At 57.3% G+C, this 17,748-nt stretch overlaps 2 protein-coding genes across 2 annotated transcripts in view; both read left to right on the forward strand.

Moving 5' to 3' along the window:
• SRCIN1 (SRC kinase signaling inhibitor 1) overlaps window positions 1–17,748 on the forward strand; it is a 74,460-nt gene that overhangs the window by 43,935 nt on the left and 12,777 nt on the right. Inside the window, exons 10-22 of the mRNA XM_011960006.1 lie at window positions 1–249; window positions 1,278–1,370; window positions 1,606–1,649; window positions 1,929–2,116; window positions 3,285–3,460; window positions 8,569–8,699; window positions 8,830–8,977; window positions 9,302–9,548; window positions 10,045–10,279; window positions 11,906–12,060; window positions 12,353–12,505; window positions 13,163–13,285; window positions 17,091–17,237. Coding sequence (XP_011815396.1) covers window positions 1–249; window positions 1,278–1,370; window positions 1,606–1,649; window positions 1,929–2,116; window positions 3,285–3,460; window positions 8,569–8,699; window positions 8,830–8,977; window positions 9,302–9,548; window positions 10,045–10,279; window positions 11,906–12,060; window positions 12,353–12,505; window positions 13,163–13,285; window positions 17,091–17,237 — 2,089 coding nt within the window. The remainder of the gene's footprint in view (window positions 250–1,277; window positions 1,371–1,605; window positions 1,650–1,928; window positions 2,117–3,284; window positions 3,461–8,568; window positions 8,700–8,829; window positions 8,978–9,301; window positions 9,549–10,044; window positions 10,280–11,905; window positions 12,061–12,352; window positions 12,506–13,162; window positions 13,286–17,090; window positions 17,238–17,748) is intronic.
• On the forward strand, window positions 14,336–16,481 carry LOC105524546. The gene is made up of 2 exons (XM_011959838.1): window positions 14,336–14,599; window positions 15,600–16,481. The coding sequence occupies exons 1-2, from the start codon at window positions 14,336–14,338 to the stop codon at window positions 16,248–16,250; spliced, it is 915 nt and encodes a 304-aa protein (XP_011815228.1). The 3' UTR covers window positions 16,251–16,481.

Consider the following 17,748-nt stretch of genomic DNA (forward strand, 5'->3'; position numbering starts at 1 on the left):
CCCCGGAGGCCCCCCGCCGCCGCACAGCCCCTACTCGGGGCCGCCCAGCCGCGGCTCGCCAGTGCGCCAGTCCTTCCGCAAGGACTCGGGCTCCTCGTCCGTCTTCGCCGAGAGTCCTGGAGGGAAGACCCGCAGCGCGGGGAGCGCCTCGACGGCCGGAGCTCCCCCTTCGGAGCTCTTCCCTGGGCCTGGGGAGCGCTCGCTGGTTGGGTTCGGGCCGCCAGTGCCAGCCAAGGACACGGAGACCAGGTGAGGGACGTTAATCAGGCTTCAGGGACTGGGGGTGGGGGGTGCGCTGTGGAGAGGGTGCACGGCAGAGTCCGTGGCAGGTGTGTGTCCTGGACTGAGATCCCGGAGTCCTTTGGAGACCTTGAGTAGTCTTGAAGGGTCGCCAGAAAGCATCTTGGATGTGGCAGGGAGGGCATTGGAAAGACCAGCTTGTCATTTTTCTCCCATCCGCAAGATTCAAGGGGGTAGTTGAGAGGTCCCCAGACCAGGACTCTGGAGACGTGTTTGCATCCATTTTCTAAGCTTCGGTTTCCCCAACTGTAAAATTGAGGGGCTGAACCACTTTTAGTGGTTTTCCAGCTTAAGAGTTTGCAGCAGTGAGAGCTGTCCAGCACTGGGACAGCTGAAGTCCACGGGGGAGGAGGGTGCTGTTGAGAAATGGTGACGGCGAAAGGAGCACATTCGGGTACCTAGCCTCCAGGCTGAGAAGCCCCTGCCCATCGCTCAATCCCCTCCTAAGGGTGCAGGGCTGGAGAAGGTAACCAGGGCAGTAGGTAACCTGTGCCCTCGGGCAGCACTGCTGAACAGTGAGAAGCCATTGGCCTTCACACAGCTCTTACATGGCCTGTGTGCCAGGCACTGCACATGGTACTGTCAATGCCAAGCTGGGCAAACCCAGTTCCTGTCCTGGTCTAGTGGGGAGACACTCAACATACCTCCACTTCCCTTGGGTGGTGTGGAAGGAGGGGTTCCTTGGGGCTCCTGGGGTCTGTGGAATGTTTTTGGGAGGGGGTCAGGAGAAAGGCAGAGCAGGCAGGGGAAAGCATTGCCAGGCATGGAGAGATCATGCAGCCTTTAGGGAGGGAGTGAAAGGTGAGATGGAAGGCTTTGGACTTGATCCTTAGGCATTGGGGCCTTTTGCATTGTCTGTGTTTTGGCAGCCAGGGATGGGACGGTGTTTCTTCTGGTTACCAATTTAGGAATGGGGGGCTGGGCAGGAGAGACCCTATGCTCAGAGGCGAGGTTGCCCAGACCTCCTTCCTCCCCAGGGAGCGCATGGAGGCTATGGAGAAGCAGATTGCCAGCCTCACAGGCCTGGTGCAGAGCGCCTTACTGCGAGGCTCTGAGCCTGAGACCCCCAGGTGAGGCCCCTCTCCCAACACCACTGCCAGGGCCTGGGGGTGAAGCAGGAGGAAGGGGAAATGGGCATCGGCCCTGCCAGTGTCTCACTGGGTGACCCTGGGTGAATCCCTTCCCTTCTCTGGGACTCTATCCTGACATCAGAGAGCTGGAGGAGATGACATCTAAGGTCCCACCCAACTCTGGAGGTCTGGGGCTGGCCTGGACCCCCTAATGGCTTTTTTCCCTGTGCCACAGTGAGAAGATTGAAGGCTCCAACGGAGCAGCTACCCCCTCAGCACGTGAGTGACCCTCCTCCTCCCCCATCCTTGTTCTCTCAGAGCCTGTTTCCTAATCTATAAAGTGGGGATTAAGCAATGGCTACATCACTGGCCTTAGCCCAAGAGGTCTTTGCCCTGGTACTTTGGTCCCCACCCTTAGGGCTGGCCACTTGGGGCAGGTAGTCAGAGCCACAGGGTTCTCTGGCTATGTGGCGGAGAGTAGGGAGGACCCTGTCCCAGCCCAGTCCTTCCCAGGCTCACAGTTTGTTCACTTTCTCCCATCCTCGTGGTCCTCTGCAGCCTGTGGGTCAGGCGGCCGGAGCAGCGGGGCCACCCCCGTGTCCGGCCCGCCCCCGCCCTCGGCCAGCAGCACCCAGGCAGGGCAGCCTACCGCCGTTAGCCGGCTGCAGATGCAGCTTCACCTGCGAGGCCTGCAGAACAGCGCCAGTGACTTGCGCGGCCAGCTCCAGCAGTTGCGCAAGCTGCAGGTACCGCCCCGTCCCGGGCACCGCCCCACCAACGCCCACCTACTGGTCGAAGCCCCTCGCCACAAGTCCCGTCCCATCCCCTACTACCTCATCCTTTTCCCAGAGCTCCCACGCCCGAGTCCTTCGCCGCTCACTGGTCTCTCTCCGAACCCTTTCTCCCCTTCCCCTTTCTTGAGCTTCCGCCCCCTCGCTGAACCTCCGCTTCCTCACCAAGGCCCTACCCCTCGCCCATATCCCCCTCATTGAGCCCTCCTTCTCCTTCCCTGAGTCCCCATCGCCCTCCTGGAGACCCAGTCACCCGCTGAGCCCCTCCTTCGTCAGTATCCCTCGGGGCAGTTCCAGTTCCTTCCTGCCCTGCAACCCTTTCCCTAAGTCAGCGAGAGCCCTTCCCCCAAGTCCCCTCAGCTCCTCCCTCCTGAGCGCTGACAGTCTCCCCGGCCCTGCCTGGCAGATGGTCCCACCTGTCAGGAGCTTGGCATCGCCGTGTCCGCTCCTCAAGCGGGCCCAGGGCCCGTCAGGTGAGGATAATGAGCAGAGACAGGCTGGGGAGGGGGCAGAGAATTGCCATCTGGGCAAAGGATAAGATCTTGCCCACTCCCGCCATTCAGGCTTGAAACTGGGTTGGATCAATGGTTAACTTAGTCTTCCTGTCCCAGCCGTGGAAACTCTATCAAACGCCAGCGCTTGAGTCCTTCATTCCAGTCCCGTCCCCATTCTGAGATGATGGAAGCGACAACCAGCGGCCGCACTGTCGGCAGGGACCTACATAGGGCCACACCCTGTCCCGCAAATATTCCCAACCCCTTCTCCTGCCTCATATTCCCCAGAACTTAACCTTGCCCTCCTCCCCCTGCAATAACCACCCCGTCACTGCTGCTTGCGGCCACAGCCATGCAGCTGCCCCTTTGCATGGCCCATTTAAACGCTCCCCCCTCCACGATCCCCATCCGTTCTCCTCCTGCCTCTGTTCTTCCCTAGAACTTAGCCCTCTGCCCCGCCCTTCGCCATCCCACCCCTTCGCTGCTGCCTGAGGCGGAGCCAAGCAGCTACATCTTCTGCCGAGCCCCGCCCTGGATTGGGCAATCCTCTACCCGCCTTCTCCCGGCCCTTCCCCTGCCGCGCGCCTCCGCTCCCCCCACCCGGGTCCATCCGTCCGTGCGTCCCGCAGCTACAGAACCAGGAGTCGGTGCGCGCGCTGCTGAAGCGCACGGAGGCAGAGCTGAGCATGCGCGTGTCGGAGGCGGCGCGGCGGCAGGAGGACCCGCTGCAGCGGCAGCGCACCCTGGTGGAGGAGGAGCGGCTGCGCTATCTCAACGACGAGGAGCTTATTACCCAGCAGCTCAAGTGAGGCCGGGCCCGCGGGGGAGGGAGCGGTGGGGGTGCGGCCGGAGCGACCCGCCACCTGGTTTCCCTGGGAGGCGCAGCTTCCTTCCCTCTGAGTCACAGGTGGCGTTGGTCTGTTCTGAAGCCTGATTTCCTTCTCTGGCCTGATTTCTGTGTGACCCACAAACCTTTGATCGGCTGGCATTATTCCTGATTTCTTTTTTCTGGCTTGATGCCTGCTTTGCTATGGTCTTGCTTCATAATGATCCACACTCAGGCTTCCTGTGGCCTGCAGCTTCACTGTCATCTGGCCAGCTGCCTGATTTCCCTCTGCCCTCTGCCTACTTTCATTTTGGCCTGTGACCCGTGCAAAGTGACCCTGGGGTAGTGCGTTCAGGTGGAGCGTTCAGGTGCCGCCACTGCTGTAGCCTGGCGCTGACCAGCCACCATTGGAGATCTGATTCCCTGATCTCTGAGTCCAGATATAGCCAAGGAAAACCCACCTTCCTTCCTAGTGCAGCTGGAACAGGGCTGAAGTGTTTTCAGAAGGAAGGAGGAATCATGAACACTCCGCCTCCACATGCTTAGGCATGGAGGGGTTAACAGAAGACAGTCTTCTGATCCAAATTTAGCAAATGGCTGTCTGGCCAACCATTCCATTGTCTGGCACCTTTGAAGGGAGATGCTGCCTTTCAGTGTCCATTCAGGGAGTGAACACCCCCACCCTGCTATCCCTCGCCAGTGACAGGGATCTGAGACAAGAGGCCCTGCTCCTTCCTGTGGACCCCCTCTTGGTGATACAGGGCACTAGGGGACCTGGAGTCCAGTGCCAGCCCTGAGGTGCTGAGTGATCAGGGCAGTTCCTGCCCCTCTCTGTCCCAGTGTCCTCATCTGTACCCAGCATTAAGCTTTTCACCTCTCTTTTCAACAAGGGGTTGAGTTGCACTGGCTGGGGACTCCGGGAGCCAGGAGAGGCTGCTCCTTGGAGCCCAGCTTCCTCACTAAGTCATAAATGAGCCTCTTACTAGGGGCTCCTTGAGATGGGTCGCTGCTCCTCAGTCTGGGGCCCACATAGCCTAGTGGTACATGTGCATTTCAGCAAGACCCAAGGCAACAATTCCCATGACACCATGTGGCTGAAATAGGGTAAGCGGCCACCCCATGGGGACATAAGCCAGAAGCAGCCACCCCATCACTCTAGGTGTGATAACTTAGTGATGACTCCGGCCAGATCTCCAAGCAGATTGGCAGGTACCATCTCTCCTCACCCAGGGAATTCCATTTCTCCAGATTTTCTATCCTTTCCTTGTCCCTTTTCATTCAGCCCAGAGGAGGGGGGTTGGAATATTCAAAAGGAATTTTACCGAGACATTAAAGGAAAATTAAAGGAGATCTAAAAGCACAGAGCCAGAAGATACGAAAGGACAGATTTATGCCACTGTCATTATAAGTGTTTGGTCCTTGGCTCCCTGAGAGCCTTGGTTCTCCAGGAGCACAGACTCCACCCCCCTGCCCCATTATCAAACCAATTATTCAGAGAGCTTGGGACCTGCAGTACTGTTTCTGGCAGGATTCTCCATCCTCCTGAAAGGGGGCTCCTGCCTCCTCCGGGTTGGGCAGATACTGGACTCCAACTTGGCCATGAAGGCCCTCCCTGCCCAGCTCCCATAGCCTTCCCAGGCTTTAACCCTGCAACCCCCCTACCCCATACTCTGGCCATAACCCCTACACACTTACTCTTGCTCCAATTTGCTATGCCCCTTCCTCTTTCCTGGCAACTTGCTGGAAGTTAAAACTGGTTCTGTTTCATTCAGCTTGACTCACTCACCTGTTCATCTAGCCCAGCACTTAAGGTCTGTCTGGGCATTGCCTTTAGGTGCAGCCTCTGCTGACTGAGACCTTTTAGATCCCGGAATCCACCTTTGCCTTACCCAGGGCGAGCTTTGTAGGTATGCCACCTGTGCAGTCATTCAGGGCCCCACGCTCGGAAGGGTCCCATGCTTGGTATAATGCTCTGCTGTTGCCATCTTGAAATTCTTAATAATTTTTAAACTAGAGGTGACATTTTCATTTTGCATTGGGCCCCATAAATTATTTAGCTGGTTCCATTTTGACTCTTCCCTGTTGACCCCTCCAGGACTAAATCTGGGTTTGGAAAGCCTAGCCACTTTTTCCTCCAGTGTCTAGACTAGCTGGCCTGGGACTCATTTGCAGAACTTGCCCAGGTTAGAGGCCCCACAACTTTGGCAGATTGGATGATGAGAAAATCAAGTGGGGAGGCCTAGTCCCTCCTGCCTGGGAGTTGCAGTGTTGTCATCTCCTGAAGTCTTATTTGAGTCCTTTACATGACAGTCTCTTCCTCTTCTGAGTGATGTTTGGGAGTGACCATTTTATAAAACTGGCACAGCTTGGACCAGTCAGGTATCACACATATGAGCAGGGGAGGTGTTCTTTCCCATGTAGTAGGGTGAGGGCTGGGCTAGGACAGTGTATGGATTGGGGGCAGCATGGGTGATGTTGGTGTAGTGTGGAAATGAGATACAGCAGAACCAATGGCTGATGTCAGATGTGAGTAGATTGTGCTCTGCCACAAAATGGCTGTATGACCTTGGACTCACTAGTTAATCTCTTTGAATATCTTTTTTCCTTTTTTTTTTTTTTTTAAATGCCAGAGTCTTAGTTAGGATAGCTAATTAATTAGGGTAGCTTGCTATAACAAATAAGCTCCCAAATTGTTTAATAATTCAAAAGTAATAAACATATCTTTCTCATGGAACAGTATTGGGTGTGTTAGGCGGGTGGCTCTTCTCCGTGCAGTCATTCAGGGGCTCAGGCTGATGGAGATTCTGCTGTCTTCAACATGTGTTTTCCAAGATCACCCAGAGAGTTTCCAACTAACGAAAAAAGGAAAAGGAGCATGGAGGATCTTACGTGGGAGGTTTTTGTGGGCCAGGTCTGGAAGCAGCATGTACTCCTTCCACTCATCTTCCATTGGGTAGACTTCAGTTAAATGGCCACTTATCACTGCAAGGCGGGCTGGGATGTGTAGTCTAGGCTCTGAGCCACTCTTTGTGTGTAAGCTGGAGATAATAACTGTTCCCACCTCCAGGATTTGTTTTGAGGATTAATCAAAGTAATGAAAGCCAAGGCTTGAGTGTGGCACCTGGTATACAGTAAATGCATAATACAGGATAGCTCTTTAACTGGTAGTGCTGCTAAGTCCCAAGCTTTTGCCCTTGACTCCAACCCAGTCTGTCTTTTCACCTATTAGTTGGATGAAGATGGGTAAGGTGTGCTGATAAGATTTGCTGATGACACGGAGCTTTAAGCGGGAGCAAATCTGTTGGATGATAGAACTGAAATTCAAAAGTTGTTTGTACCTAGATTGAGCTGAAATCCAACAGATGGGATTTGACAGGAATGTATATAAAGTTCCACATTTGGGTCAGAGATGTCAGCGACTCAAGTACAGAACTGAGATGACCTACCTGGGCAGCAGTTCCTTCTCTCCCTTGTTCATTCATTCCACAATTATTTCCCAGAAATCTACTCTGCACCAGGCACCATGCCAGGTGCTAGAAACCAGAGATGATTCTGGAAGACATGGTCCTTGCCTGCCTGGGGTTAGTAGTCCAGAAGGCTGCACAACCCAGCCAACAGGAGCTTCAGCAGTTTGGAGGGCAGGAAGCAGACCCAGCAACCACAAGGGGAAGGGCTGGAGGAGAGCTTCCCATTGAGACCTGAGGATCAGTGGGAGTTAGCACGTGTGTGTGCATGTATGTGTATGAGTGAATGGAATATTCTAGGCAGAGAAAACAGCATTATAAAGAGCCAGAGAGGGCAGCACATGTAGCACCTCAAAGCAGTTCTGAAGGGTTCTAAGCAAAAGCCAGATGGGACGAGGGGTACAGCGGCACGGAAAACAAGAGCAGCTCCCAGGCACTGAGCCCTTGCCGCCTGCATTAGCTCATCCAGTCCACCTGATGGCCCCCATGAAGGGGGAACTCTTTTTTTTTTTCTTTTTTTTTTTGAGACAAAGTCCCACTCTGTTGCCCAGGCTGGAGTGCAGTGGCACGATCTCGGCCCGCTGCGACCTCCCCTCCTGGGTTCAAGTGATTCTCCTGCCTCAGCCTCCCAAGTAACTGGGATTACAGCCACATGCCACCATGGCCGGCAAATTTTTGTATATTTAGTAGAGACGGGGTTTCGCCATATTGGCCAGTTGATCTCGAACTCCTGACCTCAGGTGATCTGCCCGCCTCGGCCTCCCAAAGTGCTGGGGTTATAGGCATGAACCACCACACCTAGCGTGGAATTCTTACCATCCCTATTTTTTGGACGAGGAGGTTGAAGTCCGGAGATATTAGGTAACTTGCCCAAGATCTCGCCTCTGGCAAGGGCAGAGCTAGGATTGGAGCTTGGATCAGTCTGACTCTAGAACCAAGTTTTCAAGTACCATCTTCCTGCCCTTCTTGGCTGCACTGAAAAGTTTGGATGTTAGCCTCAGGATGATGGGATCCATTTAGGGCAGAATAGAATCAGGGGATGCAAGTTACAATGAGAGATGCTTGGGCAGATATTGCTGAGGATCAGAGCTTCCAAGGGGTACAGATTGTACAGGGCACCTCTTAGGGAGAGCTTCTGAAGTCTCCTCATCTCTGAGATTTGGCATTGCAGATTTTACTTAAGCATGTGGTCTGGTGACTGGCTTTTATGTTTGTTTGTTTTTGAGACAAGGTCTCCCTCTGTCACTCAGGCTAGAGTGCAGTGGCACAGTCACGGCTCACTGCAACCTCAACCTCCCGGACTCAAGCGATCCCCCTGCCTTAGCCTCCCCAGTAGCTGGGACTACAGGCACCTGCCACTACACCCAGCTAATTATTTTATTTTTTTGTGGAGACGAGGTCTCCCTATGTTGCCCAGGCCGGTCTTGAACTCCTGGGCTCAAGAGATCTGCCTGCCTCAGCCTCCCAAAGTACTGGGATTACGAGCATGAGCCACCACGCCCAGCCTCCTGCTTTTACTTTTGATCCAACTGGTGGCCTGATTTCTTTCCAGCTGCCCAATTTCAGGGGGCTGGGCTGGCATCTCAGGCCAAAAGAGCTGAGAGGGTCTCTCTGTGGCTGCAGTGACCTGGAGAAATCGGTGGAGAAGATCCAGAGGGACGTGTCCCACAACCACCGGCTGGTTCCTGGCCCCGAACTGGAGGAGAAGGCACTGCTGCTGAAGCAGCTCGGGGAGACGCTGACGGAGCTCAAGGGTGGGTCTGGGGCCTGCGAATGCAGCATGTTGTCTAGGGCGGGGCAGTCTGCCATATTCCAGCCACCATCCCCTCCTCCCAGTCTGCGGTGCTTTCTCTGGCCCCGGCTCATACCTTCCTGTCTCCGAAGCTCACTTCCCGGGCCTGCAGAGCAAGATGCGGGTGGTGCTGCGCGTGGAGGTGGAGGCGGTGAAGTTCCTGAAGGAGGAGCCCCAGCGCCTGGATGGGCTCCTCAAGCGCTGCCGCGGGGTCACAGACACACTGGCCCAGATCCGAAGGTCATTCTGTCCCTGACCTCTGATTTCCCGTGGGGTCACACACTGGGCCCAGACCCATAGGTCAGGCTGAACCCTTACCCCAACTCCCCCAAAGGTCACTGACGTGCCGACTGAACTGGCACCTCAGCTCTGCCTTGTGACCCCTGCATGCTGTAGACCTGGCTTCCTCTTATACCAGGGGCAGTCACTCCTCCCCAGGCCCTCCCACCTCTCCTGCAGCATCCCAGGATGCTGCCTCCCACCCCATCTCCCTCAGGCCAGCCTTCCCACAGAAGGGGCATCACCTGCTGGCCTCACAGCTGCTCCCAACTCTCCCAACCCCAGGCAAGTGGATGAGGGTGTGTGGCCACCCCCCAACAATCTCCTGAGTCAGTCCCCAAAGAAGGTGACGGCAGAGACTGACTTCAACAAGAGCGTAGACTTCGAAATGGCACCCCCCAGCCCCCCGCTGAACCTGCACGAGCTGAGCGGACCAGCTGAAGGAGCCTCTCTTACCCCTAAGGGGAGCAACCCCACCAAAGGCTTGGACACTCCTGGCAAGAGAAGTGTGGACAAGGCTGTGTCTGTCGAGGTGCTGGGGCCAGGGATTGTGGATGGGGCCGTGAGCCAGGTTCACACATTCTTATGACCATCCTTCCTAAGGTGGGAAATGCCAGTCATGTAGGTCTTTTTCCTTGGGGGAGGAGGGCCAGTGCCCTAATGGAACTCTAAGAAGCCTAATGAGGGTGACATTAGCTCTCCTAGACAGAAAGCATATTATGAAGCTACAATAATCAAAGCATTATGATGTTTGCCCAAGAATAGACTATGTAGTCAGTGAAATAATTGAATGCCCAGAAATAGATCTAAGTTTATCATGAATGCAGTATATAATGAGGGTGGCATTCCTACCCATGGGGATGCCATGTCATACCCACGAGAAGTCAAAGAGTCTTCCTGGAGGTGGGATCAAATATGAGGCTTCCTTTTCTATTCCTTGCCTCTGTGGCTTGGGGGAGGAGGCTGAGGCCCCAGAGTTCCTGGAGCGGGAGAGCTACCTTGGTCCTGACCCCTGGCTCCCTCTTAAGGCTGCAGAGCGAGACTGGGAGGAGAAGCGGGCAGCCCTGACCCAGTATAGTGCCAAGGACATCAACCGGCTGCTGGAAGAGACACAGGCAGAGCTGCTCAAGGCCATCCCTGACCTGGACTGTGCCAGCAAGGCCCATCCAGGCCCGGCTCCCACTCCAGACCACAAGCCCCCCAAGGCCCCCCACGGCCAGAAGGCAGCCCCCCGAACGGAGCCCAGCGGGAGGAGGGGCTCAGGTATGGGGAGTAGTAGGGCTGATGAGGAGCCCAGCATCGGGGAGTGCCCTCCTCGGGAGCTCAGGCTGATGGGGGAGGCACTGGGGACTCAAGATCATTGTGGCCGGGCTGCCAGACAAAGGAGGCCCTGGGACATCAGCCGCCACTAAAGGGAGACTGGGACCCAGAAGGACAGGGCCAGCTGGATTCCATCCCGGCTTTTCCCACTGTCCTGGGAAGGGAGCCGCTGAGAGGACCAGGCAGGGAGGACAAGCAAGTCCAGGCAGTCATCCGCCTCCACAACTTGGCTGGGTGCATGCCACAAGCCAGGCTGTGTTGAGGGTGGGTTCCAACGCCGATACTGACACAGTTCCCATGGTCCCCAGCCTGAGTCACGGTCCCGGGGTAGGCAGAAATCCAGACCAGAAGTGGCAGTCATCATTCCTTCATTTTATTCATTCCTGCAATGCATATTTGTTAAGCACCTACTGTGTGCTAGGTGCTGGAGATATGGAAATAAGACAGGGCTTGCTTTCAAAGAGCTCAAAATTTAGTGGGGGAAATAACACTGACATTTGTGTGTATCAAGCGCTTGCTCTGTGATAAGAACTGTTCCATTGCTTTTAGTGTATTCATCCTTACAGTTTTATAACAAGCCCAGGAGGCAGGTACGGTAGTTATTCCCATTTTACAGAGGAGGACATAGGCTCAAAATGATTAAGTAATCTGTGCCGGGTCATGCCTAGTATGTAAACCAGAAATAGAATGCAGATGTTAAATGTAGTAGCAGAGGTGAATGCCGGTACTGTGCAGTCCTGGTGGAGGCCCTAGGAGGGGGCAGGAAGGCTTCCCTGAAGAGGTGACTTTTCACTGAAGTCTTGCAAATGAGTGGGCACTTCCCTAGCCAGTGAGAGAGGGTGCTCCAGGGTGAGGGAACAGTGTGTGCAAACGCCTGGAGGTGTGTGTGTGTGTGGTGTGGCCTCAACAGGGTCCAACCTGGGAAGCAGCAGGCAGAGCTGAGGCTGAAAGCCTGGTGGGTGCAGAGGTGCTGGCCTAAGGAGCTTGGACATCGTTTGGGGTGGTGGGGAGCCACTGCAAGATCAAAGGCAGGGGAATGTCATGGTTAGAGTGACCTCTCTGCAGGTTACCCTGGAAACAGGGCTGGAGGACTAACTGGGGGAAAGGAGAGCCCAGTGGGAGGGGCCAGGATCCCTGGAGGAGAGATGGAGAGCTGAGCCAGGGCAAGGGTGCGTGGCAATGGGAAGGAGGTGGTTAGAGCAGCGCCTCTCTAACTTGAATGTGCGTCCGTCACCACAGGATCTGTTCAACCAGATCCTGATTTAGCAGCCCAGGAATGGGGCCTGAGCTGCAGTTCTGACAAGCTTCGAGGAGCTGCCAGTACTGCTGGTCCACAGACCACACTTGGAGTAGCAAGAGTGCTGTCAGGAGAGGGACAGGGCTTGGAGCTGGCGTGCAGGAGGAGATAAAAGAAGGAGGGGGCCGTGTGTTCTTGCCCCCAGGCTTTCCTCTCACTTCCTACTGGTCCTCCCTGGAGGAGGAAGCAAGGTTTATCCCCTTCAAGTTAAATGTAGTGCACTGACTCCAGGGTTGCAGGCCCGCTGACCCCCAGCCCCTTGGTGCCTGCAGATGAGTTGACAGTGCCCCGATACCGCACAGAGAAGCCCTCCAAGTCACCCCCGCCGCCCCCTCCCCGCCGGAGCTTCCCCTCCTCCCACGGCCTGACCACCACACGCACTGGAGAGGTGGTGGTCACCAGCAAGAAGGACTCGGCCTTCATCAAGGTACCACTCCCACCTCAGACAGAGGGCTGGGGGACTGAGTTAGAATGAATCCTCAGATGACTTCTGGAGACCCTCTGGGGTGGGAAAGAGACCCCTTTCTCAGAGAACATGGAAGGAAGGAGGGGGTGGCTGGTGGCAACTTTGTCCTGCTAGTTTGGGGTTCTGGGTACGTGTATTTGCCTTAATTCCATGCTAGGCCCCTGTCCGTTGAGGGACACCATGGGGCCTGGGAGGTGAGCTGGTGCTGAAGCTGGGCAGAGCCTGGCCTTGACAGGGGTCCCGGGCCTTGCAGAAGGCCGAGTCCGAGGAGTTGGAGGTGCAGAAGCCCCAGGTGAAGCTGCGCCGGGCCGTGTCGGAGGTGGCCCGCCCAGCCTCCACACCACCCATCATGGCCTCGGCCATCAAGGACGAGGATGACGAGGATCGCATCATTGCAGAGCTAGAGGTAGGTCAGGGCACATCTGGCCCCCAGGGTCTCAGCCAGGCCCCCTTCTCTGCCAGGCTGCCCCCAGGCCGGGTGACAGGATGAGACAGAAGATGGGCTCTTGGGCTCCCTGTGGAGCACTGGCTGTTCAGACCTCAGCCTTTTGCCTCCATTTCTTCTCCACTGTGAAATGAGGGGTGGGGCTCTAAAGTCTTCTCTCCTTGCAGATTTGAGTTTTTTAATTGTAGTCTCTGAGTCCCCCCAAGTATCCCCAGACCTCCTGCACTCTGAAAACCCCATATTCTAAGATTCGGAGATCACTGAGTTCGGAGACCCCCATCCCCGAGTGTTCCGAGATCAGCTCATGCTTGAGACCCCATACTTGAGTATTCTGAGGACAGAACTCTGAGACTCTCGTGCCCCATGCCTCGACTCTCCCAGCGGTGTCAGTCACCACACTCAAGCGTTCTCAGCCACCCCCAGCCCCAGTGCGGGGCCTCTGGAGGTGACCAGATGAGGGCAGAGAGGGCTGGCGGCCATGGCAAGGGACCAAGCGGTGAGGCTGGGGGCCGATGCCATCCCAGGCCACCCTCCCCAAGGATGCCGGGGCCACAGGCCAGCACCCCCTCCTCCCTGATGTCCCCTCCTCCAAACCTGCCCCCACCTTCTGCTCCCCAGGTGTTTGAGAGAAGCTCAGTGTCTTCCCTCCCCCCCACGCCCCGCCGCCAGCTGATCCCCACCTTGCTGTCCCCCCAGGACCTGGGGCCCCCCGGGGGCTCAGCCCCAGACCCTACACGGAAGGTAACGGGGCTGCTCCCACTTCTCCCAGCTTTCTCTCTGCCTGTGCCCCCACAGCTTCCTCTCCTCACCTCCCACGCTAACCCGCTAAAATGCCAGTCACCGTCCCGAGTCCCGCCACCGCCACAGCCACTGCCACAGCGTTACACGTGGACTCACCCCTCCCCCACTCCAAGGACAGGCGCATAACCCTTCCTCTCTGCTGCCTGCTGGGGGGCTCCCCGAGACTCCAGCAGGCTGGGTGTCTGGTGGCCCCTTGTGTCTGCATTTTCTCACGGGCTTGCTGATGGAGGCCTGAGTATTTTGTTCTGGTTCGCAGTCTGAGCTTAGGTCTGGCCCGAAGGCTGAGTGTGGTCTTGGGCCAAGACTGGAGTTTGGATCTTGCTCACAGGATGACTTTGGGTCCAGCTCAAAATCTGACCTTGTCCTGAGCCCTTGCCTAGCCCCCACCTCCATCTTCGCTGCTCTGCTGCCTGTGCCGGGGAGGACTCTGTTTTTCCCACTAGAATCTATGCCTTGCGCTGGGGCCAGGACGCCACAGGGGTGGGCTCTTCTACGGCCTCACCGGCCCATGGCCCATGTTGCTCTCTTGGACAGAGAGCCTGGGATGGAAGAAAGCCATGCCATTCCTTGGCTGCTGGTTCTTTTGGCATTGGGAAGTTCTTCCTTCTCTCTAACTTCAGTCCTTGCTGCTGTCCTGCTGCACTTATTTCCTCTTTATTCTTTCCTGGGAATTTGGGGATGAACCTGCTGTCTGCACCCCACCCCTGGGGACTGTGTTTGGGGAGGAGGGGAGGGGGAAGGTCTGGGAATCTCTCTCTCTGCCAGGTCAGGTTAAGGCCGGGGCCCTCCGCTCTGGGGAAGGAGAGCCTCCCATGTGCACACATTCCCTGTCTGGGGCTCCCTGGCCCACAGCAGGCTCTGTGCTGATGGCCACCTGATTTCTGGCCTGGCTGGAGGCCTGCTTCCCTGCTGCCTTCCTCCTTTGGTTTCCTGGTAGGGGAAGAGCAGAGGGGCATCAGATAGTGGACAGTGCCTTCTGCTGGGCAGGGGATGGGCACAGAGCGGTGTGAGGAACCTCTAGGACGAGCTCTATGGAAGGGGCACCTCCTGGACTGGCCGTGCCCTTGGCACTTTGGCCCCTCCCATCCAAGCCCTGCCCCTTTCTGGCTCTGGGAGCCCATCCTGAGGGGCCCAGTGGACAAGGCCTTTTGCCCCTGGCTGACCCTCTGCATCCTGCGGCAGCATCGGGCTGTGGAGCCGGGCGAGTATGAGGTCGCCCTCTCTGCCTCCCCAGTCAGCACCCCCCGCTTCCAGGTAAGCAGGTGGCAAGGCTGGGTGGGTTCCTTTGGGAGGGGGTGGTTGGGGGTCCCTGCTGCCCCCCCCATCTCCCCACGGCTCCCTTTAGTGGAAGGAGCACTGGCCTTGGAGTCAGACTTTCTGGGTTCAAATCCAGGCTCTACCACTAACTAGCTGCGGGTGGGTGGCCTTGGGTGAAGCATGTAACGTCCCTCACCCTGGTGAGACCAGCAGTCACTTCACCGGTTAAGGTAGGCACTGAAGGTGAGGAAGGATGTGACGGCACCTGGCACAAGCCTGGTGCTCAGAGTTAGACCAGGATTCACTCATGTCGGGGAGTGGTACTTGGGGCTTCCCTCTGTGCCCTCACCGAGGCCAGGGCCAGGGATGCTGGCGCCGGAGCAGGTGCCCAAGGGAGCTTTGCCCGAGTGTGTGTGCAGCAGAGGATGTGGCAAGGGGCAAGCCCCACCCCTTCCAGCTGTGAAGCTCTTGGGGAGAGCACACAAAGCTGGGGTTGGCCAGAAGTCTCTGGTTTGAGATGCCAGAGGCTGACATGTGGTCTCCGCCCACACGGGGCCAAAGGTTTCCATCATTCCATTCATTTCAACAAATAACTAATATTTATGAAGCACTCACAACATGCCCAGAGAGCTCACTTCATCCTCCACTGGCCCCACCTTGGTGTTGAGTCATTGCACAGATGGGCACACTCACGGGAGCAACCCTGAGACCGGCTCCCGGAGGCTCACATGGGTGGTGTGAAGTAAACGTGTGCCTGCCCTGGCCAAACCGGCACCTTTACTGGAAAGTAGGAGGCCGTGGGGTATGGTGGGAAAGACCTGAATTCTGGTCCCAATTTTGCCTCCAACTTACTGGGTAGCCTCTGTCAGGACCCTCCCTGCCTCAGTTTCCCCATCTGTAAAAGAAAGTGGCTAGGCTCACCTAACTGTAACCCCCATTTTAGCTTGGGGTTTGGTTGTAGGAGTCATACTCTTCCTCATCTTCCTTCTCCCCGCAGGCTGCCCCAGGTCCCAGGGCCTTCTGCGTCCCAAAGATCATCTTGACAGAGTGTGCCCCCAGCCCTCCTAGCCCACCAGAGGCCAGACTTGAGGAACTGGGACCCAGGACAGCTCCCACCCCAAGACCACGGACCCTGGCTGACAGCGGGAGGGGCTGGGATGGCCCACAGGCCCCGCCAGGGGTAGTGGGAGAGACTCCTGGGCCGAGGAGCAGCTTCGTGCCCTGGAAGGAGGGGGCAGCTCTGAAGAGACTGGGCAGAGGAGGCTGCAGCCTAGAGGATGGAGAAGCCAGGGTACCCTGTCCTCAGGGACCAGCCCAGGATGGGACTCTGGAGACCTCTACTGCTGACACCTACCCAGAGGAGATCCTCAAGGACTCTGGACACGATGCCCAAATCTGCAGTAGGGAGCACCAGGGCCAGGCTGCTGCCAACTCAGGCTGTGCCACATGGGGCACCACTGCCCAGCGGATGGACAGCCTGGAGGAGACACTCCGGGAGCTGGAAGCCACCCTGAGCAACATGGGCACAGGCCCTGCCGTGGGGTCCCCTGGCAGCCCCCCACCCCTACCCCTCAGCCCCCAGGTGGCTGCCGCCTCTTCATCCTTCCCTGCTGCCTTCCTCCTCCATTTCCAGAGTCGGACGGAGTAGGGGGCGGCAGGAATGCCAGGCCAGCCCCCTCCTCCCACCAGCCTTCTCTCAGCTCTTATCACTCTCCTGGGAGCCTGGTGTCAAAGCAGGGTTTGCAGGCAGAGTCCGAGGGAGGCTGGGAAGCCCGCCTACCCAGGGGTCGGCCAATCCCCAGCCTTGGCAAGAACCAGGGCCTCTCCCCTTCTGCTCTGTATCTGTAAACCAACAAATAAAGTTCTCTCCCCACCTTCCCTCTCCATGCTCCCCTCCCCCTCCTGTCTCTGACTCTGTCTCTGTCATCTCTCTGCTTGCGCCTCTGGATCCCCAGTGCCCCGTGGGCAGGCCTGGTACTTGGGGAGGTTCATGGGAGCCAAGCTTGCCCATCCCTAGGGAGACCTCACCTCTATCCTCCCCTTAGGAGTAGAATGTGGGCCTGGGGCTGCCTCTCTGCTCTGTGTGCCATTATAGAGAGCCCTCGCTGGCATGTGCACTCAGGTCCAGATGGTGCCCCTTGCCGCGAGTGGGGTTGCTGTTGGGGACCCTCACTTTAGCAGAGGCTCCCCAAGGAGGGCATCAGCTGCCTCTGGGCTACTCAGGGAAGCCACTGAAGAGCTCTTCTCCCTCAAGAGCTGTTGGGAACCTGGCTGGGGCCCCATCCCTCTCCTGCAGGGAGACCATAAATGGGGACTCAGAGAGTAGACCTGGGTTCTGGACTGGGATGTGGAGCCAGAGAGGGGTCTTCAGGTCTCAAAAGGTCCCACTGGGGAGGTCCTAGCCCCGAAACCCCACCCAGTGCTAGGGTTCCTGTGTGATTCACCCCACGTGCACCCGGCAACTGCAACCCTGTTCCTCTTCTTGCAGAGTGGCGGAGGCAGCGTACCGCCCATGAAGGTGGTGACTCCGGGGGCCTCTCGGCTGAAGGCGGCCCAGGGCCAGGTGGGCAGCCCTGACAAAAGCAAACATGGCAAGCAGAGGGCCGAGTACATGCGGATCCAGGCCCAGCAGCAGGTGAGGGCAGGGACTGTGGGGGCCACCCAGGCCCGCTCTGCTGCATGCCGCACCCCTGCCCAGCTGGGCATCTCCTGCCCCTGCTCCCGTGACCAGCTTTCCCAACCTCTGCCCAGACAGACCTTCCCTGCCAGGACTGCCCCACCCACCCCCTGAGCCATCTTCTCTCTCCTCCTCCCGATCTCAGAGCTTTGGATCTGGGTTGGCACATAAGTTCTCAACCAGGCACCTCCCTTCTCAGGAGTTCCCTTACTCAGACACAGAGAAGACTCATCTCCAGCTGCCACTGCTGGCTCCTGGAGGAGGGAGCGGGTTTGTGGCTCCAGCAGCCCCAACGTCTGGGTCCCTGGCCTACCCTGGGGTGCAGAAGGGGGATTTTGCGGCCCTCTGCTTCCTGCCATTCTGTTTCTCTCTCCGCTTTCCTCTCCCTCTTCCCAGGGCTCCGCCTGCTATTCAGGGCCCCGCTCTCACCTCAGCCTCCCTCTTAGCTCTTAGGCCACCCCTAGTCAAG

Source organism: Colobus angolensis, unplaced genomic scaffold (genome assembly GCF_000951035.1).
Source record: "Colobus angolensis palliatus isolate OR3802 unplaced genomic scaffold, Cang.pa_1.0 Scaffold50, whole genome shotgun sequence".
Lineage (NCBI taxonomy): Eukaryota > Metazoa > Chordata > Mammalia > Primates > Cercopithecidae > Colobus > Colobus angolensis.

Coding starts and splice junctions, on each gene's coding strand:
- LOC105524546 (XM_011959838.1), top strand. CDS start 14,336: ATGGGCACAGAGCGGTGTGAGGAACCTCTAGGACGAGCTCTATGGAAG. Junction 14,600..15,599: donor TCAGCACCCCCCGCTTCCAG/GTAAGCAGGTGG, acceptor TTCTCCCCGCAG/GCTGCCCCAGGTCCCAGGGC.